This window comes from Paralichthys olivaceus, chromosome 11 (assembly GCF_024713975.1).
Source record: "Paralichthys olivaceus isolate ysfri-2021 chromosome 11, ASM2471397v2, whole genome shotgun sequence".
Taxonomy (NCBI): domain Eukaryota; kingdom Metazoa; phylum Chordata; class Actinopteri; order Pleuronectiformes; family Paralichthyidae; genus Paralichthys; species Paralichthys olivaceus.
Window position 1 is genome coordinate 23,250,392 of NC_091103.1, and position 27,788 is coordinate 23,278,179.

Below are 27,788 nucleotides of genomic sequence, written 5' to 3' on the forward strand. Positions count from 1 at the left end.
TTGAACACAGAAGTACATTTATTCAGGTCTTAATACATTAATATTGAACAAGTTACATATTCTTATTGATTGCAAATCACACAGCATATTTCCAATTTATTCCTGTATAAGTTAAATGTAACAGATTTTTATTTTAAAATATGTATCGGGTATTCTTCCTCTTGTTTTGAGGAGCACTTTGTTATAAAATGTGTGTAAAAGTGCAATATCTTTCTATTCATAAAATTACAAAAAAATTGGTCCAGAATCTGCATTCTGAGCAGGACTAAATATTGTGTTTTTTTCATTTTCAAAAATGCAATGTATCTTAACATTTTTTTTTCAGTAATTTGCTTTTTGATGCTATTTTCTAAAAACTGTAGCTAAATACAAGAAATACAACATTGTCAGTTTACAAAAGCTTAGCCTATCAATCACTGCAGCATCTATCTTCTAAATAAACTTCATTTTTTCCCCATATAACTATCTGGAACATAGACTTTTGACAACAACAACACCATAATATCTCACAACGCTATGTTACAATAAAATATCTCTGTCTTAAGTTCAAAAGAAAAGGAAATATAAGAATAGCAACACAAAATTAAAGAATACAATGCATAGATTTAAAAAAAATTAAATGTAGAGATATAATTTACTTAGTACAGCTCTTTTACTTTTAGAATGAACCCTGTGACACTGACTACATGGATTCATTATAGTTTATCCTGACTTGAGTGACCGGCACAAATATATATGTATATATATATATATATATATAATTCTGAACATATCACATGATAAAAATGCTAAATATATCACTTTAACTTCAAAAAGGCAAATTTGGCTATAGTACATTATGGCATGTTTGGGTAAGAAAAGGCAACACCTGGCACCACAGCCAAACAGCAGCTTCTTTAAGGCTTCCCTGCAGAGCCTTTTTGAAATGTTAAGAATTTCATTTGTACTCTTAGTAAACCTTACCGCACCCAGGCGTTACTTAAAACCTGTGTCAGATCATGTGACATTACAGCTCTTGAGTTTGCAAGTTCTCATCTCAAACAAACACCAGAGCTACTAAGGGAGCTTTCCCCTGTGGTCGGAGGTGGTAGCACGACTTCCTGCACAATCAAAGTCCTTGACAGCATGTGAACTGACGCTCGCTGATATATGTGGTTTCTGAGTGAATGAATCAATAAAGATTAACATCAAATAGGCAGTTTTCAGTTTATCTGTAAGCCACTTGGTCTTTCCGCCAGTCGACCTCATGAGAAGGAGTCACATTTACAACACCATCTTTACTTAAGTTCGCCACAGAATAAGTCACTGACTGGTTTACAAGCTCATTGTTAGTACAGCAATAAGTGGGGAAAGCAGGTCAGAAAAATGCAAATATACAAGCTAGATAAAATACTTAACATCTAAGTAGCCATTTTCAGGGGAAGCTTTCAAAAACGAATCAAAATAAATGTGTTGTTAAAAAAGACGTTCGGAGCTATCAAGCTATCACGTGTTTAAACCAATAAATGTTTAAAAAGACAGAGATAGGTAGAGGTAGAGGCAGAGAGAAAGTGGAGTCTTGTTAAGAAGGAATCATACTGTTCTAATTTAAAAATCAGTCACGCGAACGTTCTGAGACAAATAAGAAAATGTAAAAAGTTCTGGAACTTAACAGGGGACAGGCTGGTTACTCACAGTGTCTTTAAGGACAATCTCTAGCAGGTCTCGGACTCAGAACGTCTTTTATCGAACCTGCCTCGACCTGCTCACATTTCACAAAGCATTCAGGAACCAAAACAATGTCTCTTACTCTACACTCACTCGCTTCTTCTTGTAAAAGCAAGGAACTGGAAATCAAGAATTCGCTGCAATTCTCTTGGATTTGAGTATCATCTGGACCGTAGACATTTACAACATAAAACCCTTCAAGCCTGCAGTCGATATCTACTTTGTTAGGCACAATAAATAGGCCCCTGTGGTATTAAGGGTCAGAGTGACAAATGACTCAGAACCATTTTAACGTCTGAGTGCAGGTTATGCACCAGCATAAATCTATCTTAACCTCAAATAATTTAGCCGTCAAATATATATTCTAAATCTAGTAAACACCAACTACATAATTTTAATATACATTCTTAATATATGTACAAGAAATCAGAGTTTATTTCCATTTTACAGCCTGATTGAGAAGGATTCTCAAACACCTGACATGTTTTTAAAAGAATCAGATCCAGTTTTCTGTGTGAGCTCACTCCTGCTGCCTTGAATTTTTGTTTCAATTCTGTAAACACTATTTACAGTCTTATAAAATACACTACGGACCTGATTTTACAAATTTGTACGACTTTATGTACATTCAGGGACAACAACGCGAAACATTATGTTACATCGTCTGAGGATCCCTTGAGAATTCTCTCACTTTAAATCATATCAGGTCACAAACCCATGAGCCAGATTACCTTCATAATTTGCTCGTAGTGGTGATCAATTATCACTAAACTGCACATACAACAGGGTTGATTGTGGAGACAGTAAACAGAATGGTATGAGCTTGTGCACGTCCACAGATTGTGCTGCAGCTGATGATGATGAGATGAAGTTGGCATTTTCTATTTCTAGCCTTGGTGAGTAAACCAGAGAGGTGTGTTTCAGTTTGGCTCTTAAGTTAAGGCAAAATGTTTGGCACTTTGTTTGTACAGAATATTATGATATTTCAAAATGAATCCTGGTTTTATTGTCTTCAGCTCAGGATCTCTAATGGTGTTGCGTCCTCAGCAGATCACGGAAATGATCAGAAAAGTATTTTTGGAACAGAAATGTTGATGTTACAAAACTGCAGATGATGACTGAACTGGGACGAGGATTTAACATCCAAACAGCAACAACAACAATGATCCAGATGAACAGAACTGTTCTTTTTTCAGTCTGCAGTGTCTACCCTGACACCCAGCTGTGTGTGGTGGTTTTGACCCCGTGGGGGAAACCTTGTTGGGTCACCATTGGCTCAAAGTTGAAGTCAAGTGAGTCCCCGTCCATCAGAGTGTCATGGAGGACCGTCTCCATGTCAAACTCAAACTTCTCAATTGACATGTCGTCCAAGTCGCTGGGCAGCTTCTCTGGGTGTGAGGGCGGAGGCAGGCCTGGTCGACCGTATCCGTTGATGTTGAGGGGGCAGAAGCCACCAGGCATGCCTCCCCCGCTGAGGTGGCTGGAGATACCATAAGGCATCTGCATAGGGATTTTGGCTGTAGGCAAACATGAGGTGCCCCCACTGTGGCTCAGGGACATGAGCAAGCGGCCATTCATAGCTTGTGACGTGGCAGGAGCTTGGCTGTGCACATTGTGTGGATGAGTGTGAGAGAGACTGTGCAAGTGACCGTTCCCTCCTCCAATGTGTTTAGCTGCATGCTGACTGCTGCTGTATGGTGGTAGCATGCAGCTTCCACTGGACTGAGACACCACAGTGTCCACTGACGGCATGAGCTCTCCATGCTGGTCTGTGTCTGATGTCAGCAGCTCCTTCAGGAGCCCTGCAGGGCAGCTGTACTGTCCCATGCTGGGTACAAAGCTGGGCTTGCTCTCTGGCAGCGTCTGCAGCGGCATGGAGGACAGGGTGTTCATACCTGCTTGTCCATACCCACACTTGCGATACTCCTGCTGAGGCTGCGTGACCATACTGGGGGAGCTGTATGCGGGGTAACCAGGGCTCGGCTGCATCATGGGAGATGGGGAGGACTGGGAGGAGCCTGGGGTTGTCGCCCCTCCTCCAACCTGAGAATTGTTGGGCGAGAGCAAGTTCAGGTTGTCCAGAAGGTTCTCCATAACATTCTCTGAGCTGTGTCCCAGAGAGCCTGTCATCTCAGTGAGGCTGGGCAGTGTGGCTGTCATTTTGGCACCAGGGGCTCCTGGGTAGCCCATATGCACGTCTGCCTCCCCGAGATCATCCTCCGGCATGAAGGGTGAGAGGCGGCCACTCAGAGTGCTAGCATTGGAGCTTGTCCGAGGCCTGAAGCTGTTCCATGCATCAAAGTCATCGTTGCTGTGGGAGTTGGGGCTGCCAGGCCACTTCGAGTAGGAGCCTGGGCTCTCTGCCCCTCCGTCCGGGCCTCCCTGCAGGGACAGCTGTGGGGAGACAGGGAGATGATGTAACATATGCTTTAGGCTGAAACCACTTGGAATAAAACACCTAAATAATCAGGTCAAATAGCAGACCCAGAATAATTGGGAATGACTATTCAGAGGATGATTACAGACAAGAGGATTATGACAAACAATTAATGCGCATGTGGATATGATTGCCAAACATAATCGTTCTTCATTAATCCATTTCAACTTTAACGGTCAATAATTACGATGTAGCTTTTAAGGCCAACATCTAGACCAAGTGTTCAGCATGATGTCCAATGCTAATCATGCTAAAAATGTATGGTTTTGTGTCAAATTCAGTGTTCCACCCATTCTTAAATTCTTATTTGAAAAATGAGTGGGGAGACAGTGGAGAGAAAACCACGGTACAGCTCATAAAAGATCTACTTTCCCTGAATACAAGAGCATTAGTGGATCCTTTTCTTTGTTTACCTTTTTCTTTGCTGCTCTTCCTCTGCTCTTGGTGAACTTGCTGTTGTTGTCCATGGAGGCAGCTCTGCGCCGTGGGGACTTGCCGCTCTTCCCCCCCTCTGGGTTCAACATCCACCACGAACTCTTCCCTGTTCCCTCATTCTGGACGCGAATAAAGCGGCTGTGCAGCGACAGGTTGTGTCTAATGGAGTTCTGGAGGAAAACAGAGGAGAAAATCTGGGTTAGCAGAAGATAAATGGAGAGTTTTGTGTTTGCCCTTTGACCAAAAACAATTCAGATCTGCTTTAGCGTCCAAGTGTAAATCCCCTCCTGTGCAGGTGGTTCTCTTTTTAAAAACATGCTCAGATTGACAGCTGACTCACGGAGGAGAAAGGGGAGATATTAAGGCCATTCATCAATCTAATGCTGTTTGCTATTCAAAGAATCACATGTGCACAAACATGTACACAATGGGTGTTAATAAGTTGACTCCATGAGCAATATTTCCGTGACAGAGTGAGGATTAGACTGCAAACGCTCTTATCTTCAAACGTTCTGTACAAGTGGGCCTTTATTTCCTTTATAAAAACAGAGGGGCCCTTTGTAAAACACCATTGTACCAACACACATTCCAGCTGACTAAATGTCTTGTCTGCACCGGCACAGAATCAAAAGGTAGGAAACAGACTAATCTTTCCTCCTTACAGAGGAAATTCTGCACTCTAACGTTGCTTGGTGACACCCCCAGTGGAAAAACTAATTTTTGTGCAGGAAGCTAGTCAAGCATTATTAAAACACTGCAAACAGAAGAGCGAGAATATTGAGTGAACGTCTGCTGAGCAAACCACAGAAAGTGAGACGCCGCCGATTCTGTCCTACTTTACTGGAACTGAGCTGGTGTACCGGGACAGAGCGCTTATCAGACTCTACTGTTTTTCAGCCTCAAAGTCTTTACTCATCACAAAAACTGTTTTTAAAGTGACCATTTACCCTCAGAGAATAATTTATACTCTGCCTGCGTTATGGCCTGGCTTGTTTTGTGTCCAGCCCGTAACATGAAGTAATGAGTCTTGGCCAGACATCACTGTGCATGCGTAGAGCTTGTTTTGGAGGAAAGGCTGGAACTCCCGGCAAACACTCACACACACACACTAACACACACACAGACACACACACACACACATGCAGAGCCTAGCGTGCATGGTGGCTCACGTCATCAAGCTTATTCCTGTGGTGAGTCACTGCTTCACATCTGGCTCGCAGTCTGCCCTCAGCTTAGCCTTCGCCACCTCAACTTCTCCTCATCTCTTCCCGTTCTTGACTCTGAAGTCTCATCTGATTCTAACCTACACCAAGACTAATTTAATTAATTTCCAAACAAACAAACTAATCAATGAGCTGTTTAATCCTTGAAATTCTCAGTGGGTCAGGAAGATGTCATTAAATTGCTTGTTTTGTCGCAATCCAAAACTGCAAGATGTCAACATCCTCTCATCCAAAAAAACTTCCCCAGAGGCAATCAGATAAGTGTTGGTTTTCAAGAAAATCGAAATACATGCAGATAAATAGACAGAAATGTCTCTATTATGACATAAAACAGGGAAAACGGGATAATTCTTGATGGTGCCTTTCATTAAACCCTCTATAATGTCCTACCGCCACCTCCTCTTTTTCTTCTCTTTGTACTTTTCCTTCTGTCCACCTCTGTCCTCTCTCCACTGGAGGACCTAAGGCTCAAGGGCACGAGGGCTCTTCTGAACGCTAAAGGCACGGAATGAAATGACCTCTGAATCAAATGACCCGACTGCTTCAGCCAATGGTCTCGGCCTCGTGTGCATGGCCTTTCCCGATTAGCCTAGCAAATGCTTTCCCCTGCCCCACATCGGCAGATATGACAAAAAGCGAGGAGTAAATTCTGGTCATGAGCCTCTCTTTCCCATGACCACTAAGAGTGCTGGTAATTTCAGCTGTGTTGCAACGAGGAATGACTGCAATGTGAGCGAAGACGCCGGGATGTCCTGTTGCAGCCCTATATCATCCCGATGACAGGAACGACAAAGACAAACTCCACTTCAGAGGCTCTGGTTTCTATTTTGGCTTATGTTGCAGCCAGTGCTACACCGATGTGCTGCGACTGCAACCCAGTTCAAAAGTCCTGATGCAAAAGAGGGAGGAAGTGTGAGGGGGTCATTTAAAAAAACTGCTCTGATGGGAAATAGCAGAACTCAGTGTGCTGCATGGGGAGCGAGGCTGAGGGTGTCTACTGGTGCGGCCAATGCAAAAGCCTGATCTCCCACTGTGGGTGTGTGTAAGCATGCGTGCGAGTGACAACTCATGGTTTTAGTGGAATGGCAGGACGACAAGCAGCAGCACAGTATGGTGTTGATTTTGTTGCTCACTCCACTGCAGCCAGCGATAGCGTGCTTTGAAAACACACGCGACTGGGAACACAGGAGACACAGTGACACACACAAAGACACACACACACAGGACTTTCACATTTGCGGATGTACTTATTTTTCCTTTTTGACATATTGGAGTTTTTATTCGAATATTTTTTTCTTTTCAAATGAACAGAGTGCATTTCTTCTGAATCCTGCGACTGTATGTGACACTGATTTATCTCTGGCTGCAGTACACAGAAATCGGAACATTCCTGCTAATCACTGTGTGCAAAGTTCAATCGTAATCACAGCCAACTTGTTAGTATCTCTTAGGAAACAGTAAAGTCAGGATTCCCAGCCGGCCAGCCATCACAATCAACATTCCTCAGGAAGGTTACAAAACCCATGATTTCACACAACCCAACTCTGATTGCTGCTTCTGGAGGAGGATCCTATCTTGTGTTCCATCCCATCTCAGTAGCTCAACACAAAAAATGCAATAGAATAAAGGAGACACTTTTGCAGAGCTGAAAATAATATTGACACACTTGCAACAAAAGAATAGTTCATGTGAATATTTGTTATAGTCAGGAATCCAATCATAACAAATGACAGCCACGCGACATTACAGTTCCTGTGACGGTTACTTCTTGCAGAGGTCTCTCTGCTCTGCCTGAGCCCGCCGCCAGGAGTACCACCTCCGTTCTCTGAGTCAACAGAACGGCAGCGGCACTGGCAAAACACGAGGAAGTGACCACATGAAAGCGGACAGTGACAGGAAGCAGAGCTGACTTCCTGCCTCACAGGATACACGCCGGTCGGGAGGCAGTGAAAAAAGCCATGGAATGCGGAGCCGCAGCGTCGTGAGCCAAGCGGACACCGCAAATTTAGCTTTCGCCCTCCCCTCCTTCAGCAGCCCCCCCCCCCGCTGCCAGCGAGTTTATGTTTAGCAACAGGCACTAATCCCTGATGTCACACGATATCTGTTCAATGAGAGTAATGTTCACTTTGTCATGTCACTGCTGAAAATGCATTACACGATTGGATATGTCATGACTCAACAAGTGACTGCAGCGCATCTGGCTTATGTGAGTGAGTGTGTGTGTGTGTGTGTGTGTGTTTTGAGTGTGAGCCATTTAAAGGAAGAGAGAAAGACGGGTTGTGTGTGACAGAGTGGGCCTGGACCAGTAAAGAACACACTGTGCTGGTTTAAACTTCCTCACTGGCAGCTCGACTGAAAGGCCACAGTGTTCGCTACATCACCCTCTCTTTTTCCTCTCCTTCCCTTTCTTGTCTCCTCCCTCTTTTAATTCCCTTCTCCTTCTCACCTTCCCTCACCTCCTTCCTACACACGTCGTCTCCTTTTTTCTCCTCTGCTTTCCTCATTTGATTCCCTCCTTCACCTCCTTCCTTCCTTCTACATCTCTACCTCTCTTTTCACTTCCTGTCCCCTCCTTTCTTCACCTTTGTTTCCCTCTTTCCTCTCACCTCTCCTCATCTTGTTTCATTCCTTGTCCTCTTCTCACCCCCTCTGTTTTTCTTCCTTCTCCTCGGTTTTCTTCCTTGTCCTCTTCTTCCTTCTCTACTTCTCGTCTCCTCCCTCCCTTTCCTGTCTCCCCCCTCTTTTTTATTCACTTCACTGCATTGCCTTCTCTCACCTTTTCCTACACCTCGTATCTCCTACATTGTCCTCTCCTTTCCTCATTCAATTTCCCTCCTCCTCTACTTTCTGTCACTTCTATCCTTCTTCATCTTTTTCCTTTAACCTCCTGTCTCCTACCTTCTGCAAATCATTTCCCTCTTTCCTCTCACCACTCCTTCCTTGTCCTCCTCTCACCCCCTCTGTTTGTCTTGCTAGTAGTTTTCATCCTTATCCTCTCCTGCCATCTCACCCTATATCTCCTCTCCTCCATTTCTCTTCACTCCTCCTCTGCTTTCTCTTGCAACCAGCAGCCATCTACCTGTAGCAAAACTGAAGACGCGCTCATTGTCGCTTAAATGTCAAGTGATCTAATGAAAAAAATCCCCAGAACGCGTAACAACCACCTACATGCAGGGCTGCTTTGAATAAAGCGAAGCCACAAGTGAAACCTCAGCTGCAAACGCCACGCAGCTATAGGTATGACGAGTCTGCAGCCCGCTGCTCACCGACTGAGAGCACGCAGCAGGTACAAACCCACACGCCATCAGTTCTCTAAGCAGTTTCACATGCACTCATCAGAGATCTGGAAGTGATGAAATTGATAAAATGTGGTTTGCCTGCACTATTTCCCCTGAGCTCATTAGAAAGCGGTGCTGTCCTGATCAGGCGATTTCACCTTTTATTACTAAGCCTGAGCAGAGGTGTGCTCTTGCAGTGTAAGTAGCTATTTTCTGTGTAATGTCTGCGGCTGCAGAGAAGACAATCTATAGAGAAGGTAGAGCAACATTTCTAACCACTGAAGTAAGTAGCCATAAAGCTGAAGCTTGATTATGTCTGGAGCTTTGTGCTGAGTCCAGCTGAGTTGGAGCAGTGCGGTTAAGAAGAAAATGTGTAAAACCTGTTATTACGCTAACACCAGCTCAGCAGGTCTGCCTGCTTAACATCAGCTGGGGCTGAGCACACAGCTCCAGGTGAGACGTCGGCCTGATGGGAGACTAGCAATCACTGAGATCACAGAGTCATCCAAAGATGTGCTCACAGCAGGGTTTTCTTCCCTCAGAGTCAGATGCACTTCAGTGATCTGCAGGCCGAATTACAAGAGATTCCATCAGGTTATAAAAGCAGGTTTGCTAAAGGTGGCGCTTTGTGGTAAAATTTCAATAGTATGAGACCAAAATAATAATAATGCGTTGAGTTAGGGAGGGAGAAACTCAGACATTAGCAAGAGGTAATGGTTATTTTTACAGAGTCAGGTCGTCTTGGCTCCAAATAATATGAGTGAACTCCACTTTAAATAGTTTTTGGTGAAGAGAGAAAGTATCTGGAGCACAGAGAACTAAAATCTGTCAAGTGCTGAAAGATGACATCAGATGTCTGGTCAGATTTGTGCTCCTCCTTTTATGAGACACTTTCTGATTTTTGATCTTTACTTTGGCAAATCCAGTCAAAATTCTTAAACAGATGTTTAAGATGAGAAAATATTAGAGATATTCCAAAACAATTTTTCCCTCCCTAATATGGATTGTGATACCTGCACATCAGATTAGAGTGCAGATCTGATATCGACTAAAATACTTGAACAACTTTATGTTATTTACCCCGTATGGAAGTCGTTCTTCAAATGCTTGAAATGAGACTGCTAGTGTTGTGATTGGCAGCACTAGAATCACAGAAATCCCTGCTTTAAAAAACAGTACATGCCATTGAAAAGCTGTTTTTTTGGGGTAATTTAATGAGTAGGATTTATAATTTACTGAGATCAATAGTCAGAAAAGTGTATTGACCTTCATCCATATTTTGTCACACACACACGCACGCACACAGACACACAAAAGCATTACACCTTCACGCTAGCACATTCATAGAGCAATCAAAATAGCCTGTGATGACCTCATGTGTTTGCAGTTTGATAAGTTATCATCAGCACCAGTATTGAACAGGCCAGGGATAATCACTGACCTATTTACTAGAGTCAATACAACAATGATCATAAAAGGCAGGGGAAATAAAAAGCAGGGCACAGGAAATGTAAAACCTTGGGCCTTTTGTCATTATTTACACCGTCGGTTTGATTAAAACAGCCTGAAGAAAAATAGGAAATGACTGTTGTCATTAGTGTTGCTTGGAGAAAGCAACACAACACAGCACCTCAGGTGTGTCTGGCTGCTTAAGAATAAACTGGTCACTGTTAGCAGGGATATAAAAGGAAATCTGTTCTACCACAATTTGTTTTGAAAAACTCTCCGATTAAAAATGGAAGCTGACCCAAGGATCTGGTTCGAGACAGAAATAAGTTGTTACTGCCCTCTCACCCCATCCAGCCTCTTTGTAAGTCTCCTGATCCTCTATCGTACTTTTCTTTCTTGCTCTTCTGTGGTATCATACACGTACACTACTCGCCACAGCTGATCGCACACTCGTGTTGCAGTGGGAAAAAAAAAGAGCCATTTTTCTCACCGGCTGACGTCCACTTCCAATAATTCAATTTGACAAAGAGAGGGGAGCGAGGAGGGCCTCGGACACAGAGCGCTCACTGTGGAGAGTTCTACGAGCGTGAGTTGCAGGCGACAAGTTCCACAAAGTACCTCTTCTAAATTGGTCATTATCAGAAGCTGAGGAAAACGAGCATTGGAAAGCACAGATGGAGAGGCAGAAACCACAAGTCATGCAGAAGCAAATCTGTCTGCAAATGTATTTACTGACGGCCTCTTGGCAGGATCTCCTTTTCACAATCCTCTGCAAGGAATCTGAGTGCAACAGACTGCCCTACCCCCCCAGACACACACACACACACACACACACACACACACCTGATCACCTAAGCTGGAGATCGGTCAGTCTCACAGACACTACAGACAACTGATGAATAGTCATACGAGTGGTTCTGTGCATATAGCGAGAAGCAGCAAAGCCAACTGACATCTTTCATCACTGTATGATAGTGTGAGATTGTTTTCACAGTGGAGGGGCTATTAGCAACTTCCTGCTGCATTGTATCCGCACAGGAAGAGCTGGCCGGTCCTGATACCGATCCCACCGATGCCTCGGGTTTCTGCGCAGAATGTCGAAGCCCTGGTAGGTGCAACGTGAGAGACTAGTGGGTTCAAGAGCCACCGCTTCCTAATCAAAACTCTGGAGTCTGACAGGGCAAAACAGAAGGAAGGAGAAAAGAGGAAGGAGGGGCCCTCGTCCAGGTAGACTCTTGCAGCAGGATTACAATAGCAGATACAAGTCGTAGAAACAAGTCTCCCCACTTGCCCTAGTTATGGATCCAAACAAACAGAACCTGGTGAGAAAATAATAAATCATCTGCTGTTTCCCTTTGGTTTGGCCGGGACCCGACACATGGACAAATTCCTCCAACAGAAAATTTAGCAGACCAAGCGAGTGACTGACCATTGATTAAACTTTAAAAGACATCAAGTCGTCAAATAGTCAACCACTACTACTTGTGCATGTTGGCTATGAAACTTGAATCCAATATGGTTTACTTTTGTTAGGACTTGATTAACTTTCAAGTGACGCATCAACTGCTTTCATTAACGCTTTAACTCTTTTTGATGGTTCCACTTCATGATACTTTAAATACTCTCAGTGCTTCTCAGAAAACACTTTCCCAACCAAAGACTGTACAAGATTTTAACCTGTTTTTAAAAGCTCTAAACTTTGAGACTTTCGGAAACTTAAAAATTGTAGGTCAAAAACTAAATAAAGTGTACTTTTACAAAATGTTTTCTGCTGAAAAATGAATTATACCCGATGAGTACAGTATAATAACCTCTAACGTCACCTGACCTGGAAGGCCTTAGCTGAGAATAACAGACTGTGTCATTCACATTACGTTTTGTGTTTATTTCCGACTGAACACATGCTGTTTATGAAAGCTGTTGCACCTAGTTTTAAAATAATGACCCAGCAGCATGTCAGCAGCAGTCAGAGCTCGGTATTTACACGCTGGGCTCCCTCTCTCGCACTCGTTGATTTCCTGACTCAGACTTGAGCGGCACGTAGCTCATGTGTACAGACAGGGACCGGGTTGTGCTGGCAAAGCTTACCATGCTAAAATATGTGCATGTGTTGCTATGTGCAACACAATGCGCGTCTGTAAATGCACAGAGCAGTGTCTGTGAAGCGGGGATATTTTCCGCCTCTGATCAGCAGAGCGGCTGGGCTGGGCCACTGCCTGCTCGGCCTGGATAAAGATGCAGTGTGTGGACCGCTGCTGGGTGCCTGTGTGGCGGCCTGCGTCCAAAGGCCTGACCCACCACTGCAGGAAGGGAGGGTGAAGGAAGTGTTTGGGGCGGCTATATTTATATGCTTGTTACCCCAGTTCAACCTGGCAAACACGGGGATATCCCCGAGGCGAGTTACGGCTGAATGTTGATTCCAACAATAAATGTTCACTCGCTTGCGGAGCTGCACGTCTTCTGCTGTAATCCAGGAAATGACCCTGTGTTGGGTATAGATAAAGAAATATCTTATCTGATCTTGAGAGGATTTCTCATAGATGCACATCATTCCTGGATTGTTTTATGACACAGAAAAGCAGATTAAATAAGAGATACAAAGTCTAATAGTTACCACACATTGGAACAGTCACATTGGAACTTCGGTATCAAGTCGATGCCAAAAGAACGGGACTTGTTTTACATGTTCTCTAGTCCGACACACAGACTGTGTATAAAGAAGTGTCTTGATCGCCCCCTGTTGACTGGCTACACTAACGGTTAGTGGATGGGGGCATTGACCAAATAAAAAGTCAAAGTACACGCTAAATAATATTCTAAAAGATGGTCTCTGTCTTTTTAGGTAGTTTTTCTCAAGTGCTTGGTTTTAATTAGTTATATGATGGTATAAAACAACTGACAGTGGACACTGACTCGTGCATGTTTATCGACGGCACCATACTACTGGTGGCTGCATCGCCTGATCGCTACTCTGCAGATTCTTGCTCCTAATGTGCAAGATGGCAGCGTATTTTGACATAATTTCTAAATAGTGGGAGAAAGTGGAGATCCATCATCTATCTTTATTTACAGTCTATGGTCTGACTTCAAATCTGACGGCAGGGGCATTAAATAACAACATGTAGAATGGCTGTGACAAATATAAAAAATTAATCAAAACTGGCGCATGGGGACATTTTGCATTTGACACAGATCATCACAGCCTGCAGAGTGCGAATGGTGCCACAGAGGTAGTCAACTGAAAAGCGGAAACTTTACTGAGCAGCACAAAGACAGTCATCTGGATCTGTACACAGGATTAAGGGTGAGTGAGTTTAAATTGCCGACTTTATAACAATGTGACGTCAAAACGCACACATCCTGAAATGTTACTGTTATTGTTCGCCGATTGTGACAGCTGGCATCTGTTGGGAAAATGTTCCACACACAGTGTTGATAAAAGGGCTAATATTATCTTGTTTGGGTTAATGTAGCGATAGCTCTCTACATCAGCCAGGCTGCCGTCATTGCCGTTCAGTCTGTCAAAACAATTTCTAAATGAATATTTTCACACCACGGCTCTGTCACCTTGATAGTCAACTTAAACTACCACTTGCACCCTCTGTGTGTGTGTGTGTGTGTGTGTGTGTGTGTGTGTGTGTGTGTGTGTGTGTGTGTGTGTGTGTGTGTCTGTGCAGCAGCCTCTGTTGCTTTTATGTTTTGAATGAGTTGTGGGATTTCAAGGATACTGATACAACTATCAAATTTATGGTATGAAGACATCCCTATGACATGAGCAATTGCTAACGAGGTGTGTGTGTGAGATTGTACTTGCAATAACTCAAATATCAAGCTTTCTTTGTGTTGCTGTATTTCCTTTCCAATGGTAATTTGCTTGTATTGTGAGAGACTAGGCAACCAAATGGTTACAAGTGAAGAACTGTGGTTAATTCACAAAGGAAAACGATTTGGGCTTTTAACTGTGCTTGGATATGTACAGAGTCCATGAAGCGGTTTGTAAATCGAGCTGATGTATTTACCTGTTTGCTGGTTCTAAAATTAGCGTGACTCAATCTCGGCCACAAAAAGGAAATAACAGCAACAAATCACATAATAAACTAATATATGATTTTATCAAGTGAACAAGTACTTTAACAGACTCTGCTCTTATTGTCATGGTTATTTTAAACCAAAATAATCATGTTTTTTTAAATGTTAGAAGCTAGTTTTTTTTTTTCAAGGCAGAACTAATGTTTAACATGAACATCACATTTCTCGTTTTGCTGCCTGGAAAATTCTAGTGTTAACAAAACAAACCTAAAAGCTTAAAAAGTCCCACTGAGTGTTATCCTTTCCTCTGGAACTAATCAATCTGTATGACTACAGAGCTCAACATTCAAACTCTCCTCCAGTGACTATCAGAAAACCCCCTAATCACTACGGCTCACATATTTGTGAGGAACAGTAGACAGCAAGTGTGACATTAAAACCAGGGCACCAAGACCTGGACTTGGCATCCCAATCAGAGTGGCCATTATCAAACTGGCAGCTGACAGGCCAAGAAAGGAGATGTAAACCAATACATACAGTATTTATTAATCCGATAATGAGGGAACCCCAGGGTCATTACCACAGTATCTCAATATGAGTATTGTGATGAAATGATCCTATGAATCAGTGAAAACCAACAAAAGCAATTTGTTTCCCAACTATGAGGGGAAGAGGAAGAATGAAAAAAATGAAGGAAACGCTGGAGGAGGAAGAAGCCCCTGACTCTGGCATCACGCTCTGTGTTGTCTTCCTCCCCTGATGTCATCACTACTGTGTTGCTGCATAACTCGAACAGCTCTCAGACCACTCAATTCCTATCAGGCCGAAACTCACCTCTCTTAAGAGGCAGAGGAGCAGATGGGGATGTGCTGACAGTAAATATCAAAATACATATTTACAACAAATACATTCAATTTCAGCAACATTTAAATGTGACGTGCAAATGAATGATTGTTCCTGAGATTGGAGTATTTCTACAATTCTGATATTTTTATCATCAAGAAAGCTGGAGAGAAATGGTGAGTTGCAAAAGACAGATTATATAAACTCAGCCATATTTAAGCTCCAATATTAGTGCAGAATAAAAGATGTGGCATGTGTAGAACCCGGCAGAAGATGTTCAGGACCTACCCGCAATTTCATATTGCTCCTTTGGCTCTCAAGAATAAACTTCTAAATGTTGCCTCACAGCATGAAGATCCCGGTTATACGTTATGTGTTGTTCATGCGTGAAAGGCGAACTCCATTGGAGGACATTTCTTTGGAGATCCTGTCTGAAATCGATCTGAATTGGCCCCGCAATATACCGATGACCTGTGCAGGATGTACCCCGCCTCTCGCCCAATGTCAGCTGGGATTGGCTCCAGCCCCTCCCACAACTCTCAAAGGATAAGCGCTGTGCATAATGGATGAAAAGATGGAAAAGTCCAAATAACAAAATCCTTAAGAACAATGAAAATATTAATGATTCTAGATTCTCCCAACACCAAATCTAGTGTTTGCAGTCATTTCTCTGTTATCTGTCTTTTATCAGGGACATAATTCATAGAAAAATGAGTCCACGTGTGGCTGCATGTGTAAGTCTGTAGTTCCTTGAATTCAGCACAGGAAGCTCAAATGAGGAGCCATACTTGAAAGTAAAGATGCCACACTGAGACTGTACAGTACAGCCAAGTTCAATCTATTAATAGCCCAATAAGGTGAATACGCTTAAAAAACGACATTTCTGTAATTCTCAGCTTTCATTAAGGTGCAAAAATAATAACATTGCTATGGAAATTGCAGAGAGAGAGATCTATTTGGGACTAAAAATCAGTTTTAGTCCCTGTGGTATGAGCTAGTGAACTGAACCTAACTGCTGGCAGCCCCTCCTCTCCCCTGAGCGGGGTGTTTTCTTTTATGAATACTATGTCAGCCAAGAGCCTCGCCGTGCAACACACACAATAGCGCTTCAATGTCGCAACTCCAATACAAACCTACATTGAACACTCCTGAAGGCGGTTTGGTTACGCTGTTACCCACTTTAACCTTGAAAACAAACTATCAATTCCTGCGGCAACAGAAGCGGAGACCCTGCTGTGTGTGACGCTGCAGTCATATTGGCACTTTTCATTAAAGTGCACATTTAAATTCCCAGCATGCCACACAGCTACATAGCACCAGAAAAGGTTCATGTATGTAACAGGGGGGGGGGGGGGGGGGGGGGGGCTGAGTGCATGTGCGATAATGCCAGGCCAGTCTGACAGGCACCGTGCATAATCGCTTTAGGGCAGGACTTGCACAACAATGTGGGTCTGGGTAATGCCTGTGGTTTGGGGCCCTCAGCGGTGAGCGGTCCCATGAAAAAGTTCTCTGCTTGCTCCCTGTGTGTCTGCAGCACACACACACACACACACACACACACACACACACACACACACACACACACACACACACACACACACACACACACACACACACGATATTACACTTTTAATGTGTGAAGAAGCTTCTAATTATTTCACATCTCACTTTAATGGTGACTTAACTTAGAATCCATACAACTGTTCCTCTTCTCAAACAATCCTGAGGTCTTCCTGTTGACCCCACAGGAGATTTTTTTCCTTCCCTGTTTTCCCACTGATGAGAAGATGAGACGACAGACAGAGCAACAGTGTAGTCTGTGAAACAAACCGCCATGCCTGGGCAAACCCACAGCTAGAAAAGACGATCACGTGCTCCCCGTCCCGCTACTACAAAACCCACACGGAGAAAAACAAAACAACGTGACTCACCCTAAATGACTGTTTACCTGACCGTGGAGCTGGATGTCAACTATCTTTTCAACTCTAGCATAAAGCGCCCTGTGTGGGCAGCGACTCTCCGCTCATATCTTTTTCGTATCGTTTACACTCTGTGCAGTTAGTGGACGCTACATGCCCACTGGCTAACCTGTCCCCTGGTACACTGCCAGGACAAAACTAAAACAAAACTCTGGAGGCAGGTGAGCTGCGGAGTTTGAGTGATGCCAGTGTGTGTGGGTGTAAACACCAGTGTAGACATTAGACACGATTTGTCTGAATTCACTAAATGAAAGGGGGACAGTGAGATAAAGGCTCTGTAAGTGTAGAGTCATCAGCTGTGGCACCAGATGAGTCACTGACAGAGGATGTAAATATCACTTCAGTGAGATGTTATTATTGTACAGTTTGAATAGCTCATGCTGTGATTGAGTTTGTTTTACTACATGTTTATCTGTTGTATAGAAATTGTGCAGGTAAACCTGCTTAAAAAAAAAAAAAGTCGACTGACTGACTCATTTCACATTGCTTTGTTTTTTTCAATCAATTAACTTTGACGTCACTACCGCACAGGAAACCAATGCACCAGAAAACCTGCTATTGTGCCAGTGTTGCATCTTGCACGATTCAAAGAAAACTGCACAAACGTTCACAGATATTCATGCACCAATGAGAAAGGATTTCAACGCACGTCATAATGCCACGCCAGGAAATGCGCAGCCTCAGCATCGATAAAAACCTGCTTATGTGAACAACCATTGTTTAAGAGCAAAAAAGCAAAGGCAAATTATTCAAATAACAATAAATTCTAATGCGGACAGAGAAAATAAGTAATCTTTCTGGAAAAAACTTGAGTATTATTAAATATTCTTAAAATAAAAAATAATCCAATAAGGGACTTTTTTTAAAGGGACTCTAATGCAAATTGAATCTGTATGATAGAAACACATTTTCTTTTCTTGCTATGACGAGCACTGGAATTCATTACATAACACCGAATCATAAATTCTATTAAGAATCCGCTGTGGCACACATCGGTGTGGCCAAGACGAGGCCATGGTGTCGGAAAATATCTTGAGTGAGTAATGTTTAGCAGACGATTTGGAACAACCAAAAAGAAAATCAACCCCCAGCAGACTAACTCTGTGGTTGTTTGTTGAATGTAGCAACAGCAATCGTAATTATTGATAGTTTAAAGTTATTTAAATGTTAAAGAGGTTGTGCTTTTTATTTGAGTGAAAAAAGAAACCCGCTACATTACACCAACACAATATACCTGTAGTGAATATGACAATATAACTGTGAAGCCTCTTCAACAACCAGACAGACGGACAAACAACGTCCGCTGCGGCAGACGCGATCCCCTTAGTGGTATCAGTGTCGCGGCTTTTGTCGGCTCTTGTCACGACATTCTGGACATGCATTTAAATGTTTACAGCCAAACTATGACCCAGGCAGCTCACACACATGGAATCTATCATCAATACTGGTCTGAGGTCAAAGTGATCCACATATAAACGCACATGTACCATGCACAGATGTAAACATTCAAACGGCATGTGACCACCCTGCTGTGCCACACTGACCCGTTTTGCCTGCCTCCCTTTGGTCTTTTGAGGTTTGAGGCAGCGATTAACTTCCTAAAAATGTTACTGGGCAAAAGGGGAAAAGAGACAAGATGACAACAGAGAATGCCGATGCTGCAGCCGAGAGGAAAACAAACGTGCGTGTTGTGAAATCCGCGAGGCTACAGTTACATCACTTTGAAAATCCGAATATTCTTTCACTCATCTGTGTCATATTTAATAACGGGCTGAGCCTAAAGCACATATGCAATTCATGAGCTTGTACTGAAACAAACTTTTGATCAAACTAAACTTCAGCAATCAAAAATGAAAATGAATCTCAAATGTAAGAAATTTCTCTTTTTTTCTTTTCTAGTCTATGACCTTTAGTTGCAGAAACTTGTGTTGGCCATTTCCACTTCTGTTTACGTAATACAGACTCATCAATTTCTCAGTTAGAGGAAAATGTTAATCGATATTGGAAAATAATCATTAATGCAGTCATGGTGTCTTGAGGGCATCTTACACATGGCAGAACAAAGACACACGGGTATTGTTCATCAGTGCTCAGCTGCTTTTTAACACCCCTGAGTGTGCCAGCCATGGTGATTCAGCACATCCAGTGATTTGAAAAGCAAAGGGGTGAAAAGGCACTTGTAAGGAAATACTGGATTAAAATCAGCTGGAGAGAAAAGGAAAGGAACAATATCACAACACAATAAAAAAACAACAATATAAAAGCCTGTGCTGGAATGCTCCCTCTGTCTGTCTGCCATTGTGTCTGTGCATCTGCCAGCAGCGGGGCTTTAATTATGAGGCCCAGGTTACACACACACACACACACACACACACACACACACACACACACACACACACACACACACACACACACACACACACACGGAGACAGAAAGAGAAAGAGAGAGAGAGAGAGAGAGAGAGAGAGAGAGAGAGAGAGAGAGAGAGAGAGAGAGAGAAGACTAGCATCCCACATATCTCTAACAGTGCCTCACAGTTCCGCTGACTAACCAGTGGCACCAGACTTTGGCCTGCGGCTCCCTGATTCCAGTAAATGTCTTGTTATGCAACTCCTAACAAGTGTCACCCAGTCTGAACTTAGAGCATTCCGAGTCTCCCTGCTGCTCTTGCCCTCTTTCTCTTTATCTCTTAATTTTTTTCTCTCTCTGAAGACCGTGAGTGTTGGCTCGGCAGGGTTTGACCGAGGGGCCATCCGTTTACCCTTCGAAAACGCCAAGTGTGGCCTGGCCAGCTTTGTGCAGAGGCAGAAAACCAAGGAATGGAGAGTTCGGTGGCAGTGCGAGCAGGAAATGGGGAGGAGGGCGAGGAGAGCTCTGTCTCATTGCCTGAGAAACACAGCTGCCCCTCATGTCTTGGGGCAAAGCCAAGGTTGGACTTCTCAACTGGCTCAGGGGGGTGAGATGTCTGTCTGTGTGTGTGTGTGTGTGTGTGTGTGTGTGTGTGTGTGTGTGTGTGTGTGTGTGTGTGTGTGTGTGTGTGTGTGTGTGTGTGTGTGTGTGTTGAACCAATAGAAACAGGAGGACTGCTGTTCTGTCCAGCTCTCTTTTCCAACTAATACACACTCACCTAACCCTAACCCCACAGAAACAGGCAGTCTGTGACTGGTGATTAAGTAAAACCAGCTTTGTGCTCATTTAGGATTAATGCCTTAATTCTTATAGCTTCTGTATTTCTTTAAGCTGTATTCATGGGGTTCATGGGAAAAATTTGTTCAGGTTACATACACAGCTAATCCTAACTATCAATCAATTAAATGTGATGTTTGAGTAAAGTTGGGCATCATAAAACACAGAACAACAGAAATCTGCTTGTAATGCCTGCAAAGTTGCAGTTCAACAAGCCAGAATACTTAAATATTAAATTAACATTAATTTTGCATTAATATAGTAAAGTGTGTCAGCTACTGGAATAATCAAACAGACATTACCACAGAAAGGTTTGAGTGAACTTTCCTACATTATGATATTGTGAATCAAAACATGACTGTGATCATGCACTTTTCTAATCTATATATTAAACCCACTAGTGCAAACATGCCTGTTTGTAATGGGCTGTTTGCTTGGCCTGTGGTGTCCACAGAACCGTAAAGCTGCACCCCCGCCGCTGCACAAAGAGCTGTTCACCTGTTTGATGTACAGTTCAGGCAACGCATGACTCGGTACAAAGAAACCCAAACTGGAGAGTTAGATGTCATTGTTGCCGTCGTCATGAACTCGCTGTTGTGATCGACAACACCGCCTATGTTGGTGTTGTCGATATTGCTGCTACAGAGCAGCGGTTGCCTGTTTATTCATTGTTTATACATATTGAATTTCTGCACCAAATTCGTCACTGAACCTTCTTGGGCCCTTAACAATATACCATGTGAATTAGATATTGTTATTATTATGTATATTATTATTCAATTGACAGATTAGGCTGTAAATCATCTTGGTCACAACTGAAATTAAATAAAATCTAAACCATATGTATCAAGATAGATTGAAAAAATACTAATTCTCGATTCTGTATCGGCCTCAAAAAAAGGTTACAGTCGTGAATATGAGGTTTCAGATTCCTGATATTTGAAAGTGTTCACTGCAAAAGGCAAAGTTAAGCTTGAAGTTTAAAATGCTTTACATATTCAGATGAACTCCTGATACTCAATGCAACCAAATCACAACAACAAGAGTTGTTTCATAAATATGAATATCAATCAGATCCATGACACGAGGCCTGTCCTCTGTTCTAACACACACTCACACCCTGACCTATCCGAGCGTCTCCTCCCTGCGATACCTCTCCATGTTTACAGTAAGAGTGAAGTGGGATTGGAGTCAGTGGGTGCATTAACATGGTAATGACCTTCGTATCACTTGCTGTACAACCTGCTCGGACCTTCGTGTTTGTCTGCTGCAGCACAGTTTGTTTTGAGACCCGTGGGAGTGTTTACCAGCATAGGCTATGGAATTTCAGGTCAAGAGAGCAGCGTGTACAGAGAAAACCTATGACCAAATTGATCTCGATACTGACATCAAAGCCGCCAAGCTCCACCTGCTGAAACCAAATATTTACCCTGTGATGACGTACGTATAGTAGAGAAATACAAGAAAGAACAGCTTTTGGCAGGCATGCCAGGATGAGTGTGTACTGCAGGTTGTCCTGCCTTAATGCATGTGTGCCACAGTCCTTTTTAACATCTTACAGAGTGAAACGGGTCTATTAGAAACAAATAACCAGCTCTGCAGAGAGGTTTGGTGACACATAATTTGTGCCATCTGTTCCTCTTCCTGCTGGACAGTGCCCTGTGCCAGGGCCGGTGTCCAGTCCACTCGGAGAGCCTCTCCAAGCTGGTCCCACCTGGCACAACTGTCCTCAAAATTCACACTGTTGCAGACGGCCCGAGAAGTGTGGAGGCTGTCATGACTCAGCTCAGACACGACCAACTGTGGAGGATCAGCAGCGCTGTGAAACAAGCTCTGCCTTTAACAAAGAGCAAACAGCTTTAATCAAAGATTAATGAAAACTTAATGTGCTGCAGCTAGTTCAATTCAGGAGAGCGGCATCTGTGCAGGGAGATGGGGACATGATCCTGGGTTCTGTCATTGAGGTCCACGTCTTACAGTGAAAAATAAGTCATCAAAATAATCAGCCTGTATATTTTAACTGTCAACCAGTGAACATCTGTCCAATATTTACACAAACCGCAGAACTTGAGTATTTGTTTATTTTCTCTTGAAGGTTCACTGGATGATAGTGGAACAGTAAAGCTGGTGTCTGTGAAGCTAAGTGTGCCACTTAATTTAGGTTTATTCAATCAGTCGTGTCTCATCAGACTGTAAATAAAGATGGATGACATGTCTCTTCTTCCTCTCACTGTACAAAAAAATGAAGCTAAAATAGTGGTATCAAGGTCCTGCCGCTACACACATTCGACCAATCGCGAGTCAGTCTCAGCTGTCAATCATGAAATTTCAATCTTTTTCATAGCATCAAACTTTCTGGAACAATTAACAAACAAATAAGATCAATATGCAAAGAACTACCTAACATGACAGAAAACATCTTTGAGAAAAATACCATCCACCAGGGGGCGATCGAGATTAACTTTTTGGGTTGGTTGACATTTCGTTGTTTATAATCACGACAAATCATAAGAGGGCTGTCGAGGATGAACAGCTTTACTACAATGCTGCAAAAAAAACAAATATGTGTAGTGGAGAGAAATTAGATAAATGCTAATTGATTCAATAACTTTTTACATTAAATCATCATTAATGACACAACAACAAAAAAAAAACAAAAAAAACATACGGCCCTACAGAAAATGACCAAATTACCAGTTTACATCACCACGTTCACCACAGAGGTTTTCTGTCCTCGGCTTGTTCCGGCTCATAAGTGCGTTCACTCCGAGGAGACAATGTGTGATAGCCCCCCTGTGTTGAACCGAGGGGAGCTCTATGAATAACTCCCCTCGCAGCAGTGAATGGCACTTTTCTTTCCCACAGTATTACTCAGCCTACACCCCCAACATGGCAGGATAAGCAGCGAGCCCAGGCGGCGGTGGCTGAGTGCCCCTCTCCGAATCGCCTGTCAAACAGAAACTGCTAAACGGACATAAAGATGGCGAGAAAATTCAGATTAATAGGTGTATTAATAAAGGTATCTTTTCCTCTGGGACTCTGTTGCATGGTTTACAAAATGTAAATGATCTTCTATTGTAGTTAATGATGCTGGAGACAATTAACTTGAAGCCATTTGTCTTAACTACACTCGGCTATAGAATAACTTCCTAATTACACTGTGACAAATGAGTGTCGCTGAGAAAGGGATGACCACAGCGGCGTTTCATGGTTGACGAGTGGTTGGTGTGACTCTCGACAATCACGTGGCCGAAAGAAAACTCTCTGTTTGCCACCAAAATGCTTACGAGATCATTCAAGAGTAAAAAGAATAATATGAAGCTTGTCCTACATTTTACAGTCTCAATGAATTCAGATTTCTCTCTGCTGCCTGCAGGAAACCCTGTTCACTTCCACAAACCTGCTAATTATCATCCTGGAGTCCTCATAGATTTATCCAGTTTTAATTTCCCATGTTAATCTATTCCTCTTTATTTATTTTAATGAATACACTGGACATATTTGGGATGATTCGCTGGGAAATATTATAAATGGAGACTCAATCTATCTATAAACAACCCTATGGTGATGAACACAACAGGTACACACACTCAAAGTTTGATTTATATGCAATTTGAAGCTTAACCTCTCTTAACTACAAACCATAACAAAGCCATAAGATACATACATGAAGGATGATGCTTTTCTTCTCATGACCAAACCTACTTTGACAATATCACCGCCTATAGCAACATGTCTGCCCGGCAACCGCTTTGTTTACACTGAAGAAGGGGTTTTTCCACCCTCGTATAATTCGACTGACTGACTAGGTTTGACACTTCCACACACGTTTTCTGCCTTCTTGTAAACAGAGTGAATATGGAGCCGCTCGCTGCTGAAAAACGTAGTTGGCACATTATTACAGTTGTGGTTTAGTTTGTCTTTTTTATATGACTGTCCATGTGATTCTGTGAGAACTTAAAAAAAAGGGGGGAGTTCTTGCTGCTTTTTGTGACGGACATGAGTGCGTCTCTCAGCACATGAATCAAACATGGGAGTCTGCTGTGTCAGGGGAAGACAACTGGAGAGAAAGAAGAAAGACAACTGCTTTAAATTTCATCAGCGACCCAGACGGCATATAACGGGGGGGGGGGGGTAGCCGTAATAAATCTCTCACTGTGCGACTACAGGCTCAGTATGATTTCCCACTGGGAGAGTAGACTGTCATCAATTCACTGTCAGACACCAGTGAGACTGTGTCTCCAGAAGGGAGGTTTACGCCCTTCAATAGTGTTCAGTGGGAGGGCCTGTCACATCACACCAGAAAACTTGAAGTCCTCTCTTGTGTAATGTTTTGGACAGTTTCCAGGACACATGAAGGCTCCTGACATCTCCTCACGACACAAGACGTCCACACACGAGTCAGCAGCCTCATATAAATCACATACTGCAGGGAGAGGTCAGAGCACTGCGTGAGGTCACGGTGGCAATTGGTCAGTTTACTGAATTGCCATGAACTGGATGGATGGATGACAATGGAAGGATGTTTTCACAAAGACCAGGAATTAGGAGCTAAAATGATGAACTGAAGTCACTCTTCATGCATGACACTCTTATTATTCCAGTGTAGAAAAGTTTGTGATGAAGGGATGAAAAAGTTAAGGATGATAGAAATCTGTGCAGGAGAGAAAACCCCCTGGCTATATATATATATATATATATATATATATATATATATATATATATGTGTGTGGATAGAGCTATGGCAAGTTGAAGAATATCTTTGGAGGATATCACACACCCCACTGGAAAAGTTTGTGCAACAAGTGACACACACACACACACACACACACACACACACACACACACACACACACACACACACACACACACACACACAGCAGCAACTTTTAACACACTGCAACTCCTGGATGAAGGCACCAAAAGTGAGGAAACACATACCTTCCATCCTGCAGAGCTGTTGCTGTCTCCTTTATCTTTGAAATACGGCACACTCTTCACCATCCAGTCATAAATCTGGGACAGAGTGAGTCGGTTCTCGGGGGAACTTTCGATAGCTTTGGTTATGAGGTCTGCATATGACATATTCCCCCACGCGTTCCTCCGGGAGGAGCTGCTCTTCCTCTGGGCAGCGGCGGCAGCTGCAGCCGCGGCCGCCGAGGACGAGGATCCCACCGGGGAGGAGAGAAGAGGCACCTGCTGCTGCTGCTGCTGCTGATGCGGGAGCTGCGGGGTCTGGTGCTGCTGATGCTGCTGCTGCTGCTGCTGCTGGAGAGGCTGCTGGTGGACGCAGCTCTCCCGACACTGGAAGTCGGTGCACAGGAGAACCGGCTTCTGCTCCGGAAAGTCCTCGCTCTCCTCCAGCAGACTCAGGTTGTTGATGAACTCGGCGTTGCCCGCGGGCTCCTGCTTCACGGAGGGCACCGGCGAGGACGTGTTGGAGTCGCCCGGGTTGATGAACTCCGGCCGCGGCAGGGGCCAAGTGCAGGAGCGGGGCCGCGACAGGGGCTCGAAGTCCGGGTCGATCTCCACCAGGTGTGGCTGCGGGGCCGCTTCCGCCATGGTCGAGAGCTGACGGAGCCAAAAAAAAAAAAGAAAAAAAGAAAGATAAAATGTTACACTGTCATGAAAATGCGACAGAACTGAGGCTCCGGGGGGAAACAAGTTTCAATGCCGCTTTTTGGAACGTGGAAGAATTCGGGAATGTGTCCGGGAAAACAGTTCTCCGCCTGGGCGACAACTCCTCACTTACATCCCCCGAATGAAAACACAGATCACGGGAGCGTGTCGGTGGAAAGTGCGCTCATGTGGAAGTAGAAAAACTTTGCGTCGGTGGTGATGTTGTGCTCGTGTCTGTTGATTCTGCGCGTTTACCAGCGTGACACGACTTTACTGGAAGTATCCCCTGCTGACACCGCCCACACGCGAGTGACACCGCAGCACAGCCAATCCTCGCTCTCCATCCGCTCCCCCGGCAAACATCTCATAGAACTCTCCAAACTCTTTAGTTTCGTTCAAAGTTAAACTTTCTCACATTTTTCATTATCACTCATAACATTGCTGGTACTTTTTTTTGGGGGGGGGGTGAAACAGCATTTCTTTCATCCTTTACATTCAGTTACAGTCATTTGGTAATTATTCTTTTATTCTGTAAAAAACAAAACAAGAATTAGTTAGTATTGACTCCCATTTATTTACAATGAATTTTTTTTCTTTGTTGAGGGTTAAGGACAGAGGTTGTCGCACCTCGTTAAAGGTTCACTGTGTAGAATCTAGTGACATCTAGTGTTGAAGTTTCATGTTGCAGCTGAACACCCCTCACCTCACACTCCCCTTCCAAACATGACAGAGAACCTGTGGCAGACTTCAGTTGTCATAAAAACTCAAAAGGTGTTTAGTTTGTCCTGTTTGCATTACTGTAAAAAACATGTCTGCCTCCATAGAGAGGATCCGCTCCTGATGTAAATATAAGTATTTAAATATAAAGGGAACATTCTAGGGGAAAGAAAACAACAATTTGTACATTTAAGAGGAAACACACTAGTGAAAACATCACTAGGATTTTTTTTATATTCAGTTTCTGCCAATAGATTCCTTCCACCTTAATCATACACACTGAACCTTTAAGCCCCATGTGGCAAATTGTGATTTGTTTGATTGATTGATATTTTCTTCATGAGCTACCTGTTCTTTTTTTTCATCAGAACCTTCTGATTTGTACCAGCAGGAAACAGCCCTGGTGTTCCTTATAATATTAATAATAATAACCACAACACAATTCAAGAGTCTCAGTATTCCATGTAAATCAAATGTCATTGTTAATAATTATAAATAACAACCATTACTTTCTATGGTACAGCTGCTACTCAAACTTGATCATGTGAAAATGTCTTCTAGGAAAAAAGGCTTGTACTCCAGTCATCATAACATATGACACATTAAAGTCAGAATAAGTTGACAAAACCTAATAACAAATACTAAAATAAACTCAAAATTACTAGTAGTACCTAAAAAAATATCCATATTAACTTTGTGTAAAAGTCTAATAGGATTTAAGAAGAGAAAATATTTAAAAAACAACCACTTTGATTGAAAGACAGGAGAAAAGAGAGACAGTCACAAAGCAGCTTCTGTCCTCAACTTGTTGTTTCTTTGTGTCCCGGTGTTCTCAGCTAACTTGGACTATACTGGCCTCTTGTGGCCATTTGTAGGTAATATAAT

General features: G+C 43.1%; 1 protein-coding gene across 1 annotated transcript; it reads right to left on the minus strand.

Annotated features, from left to right (window-relative positions):
* On the minus strand, window positions 1–26,458 carry foxo1a (forkhead box O1 a). The gene is made up of 3 exons (XM_020088576.2): window positions 25,509–26,458; window positions 4,558–4,749; window positions 1–4,101 (listed from the first exon to the last, which is right to left on the minus strand). The coding sequence occupies exons 1-3, from the start codon at window positions 26,127–26,129 to the stop codon at window positions 2,914–2,916; spliced, it is 2,001 nt and encodes a 666-aa protein (XP_019944135.2). The 5' UTR covers window positions 26,130–26,458; the 3' UTR covers window positions 1–2,913.
* Between the last annotated feature and the right edge of the window lie 1,330 nt (window positions 26,459–27,788).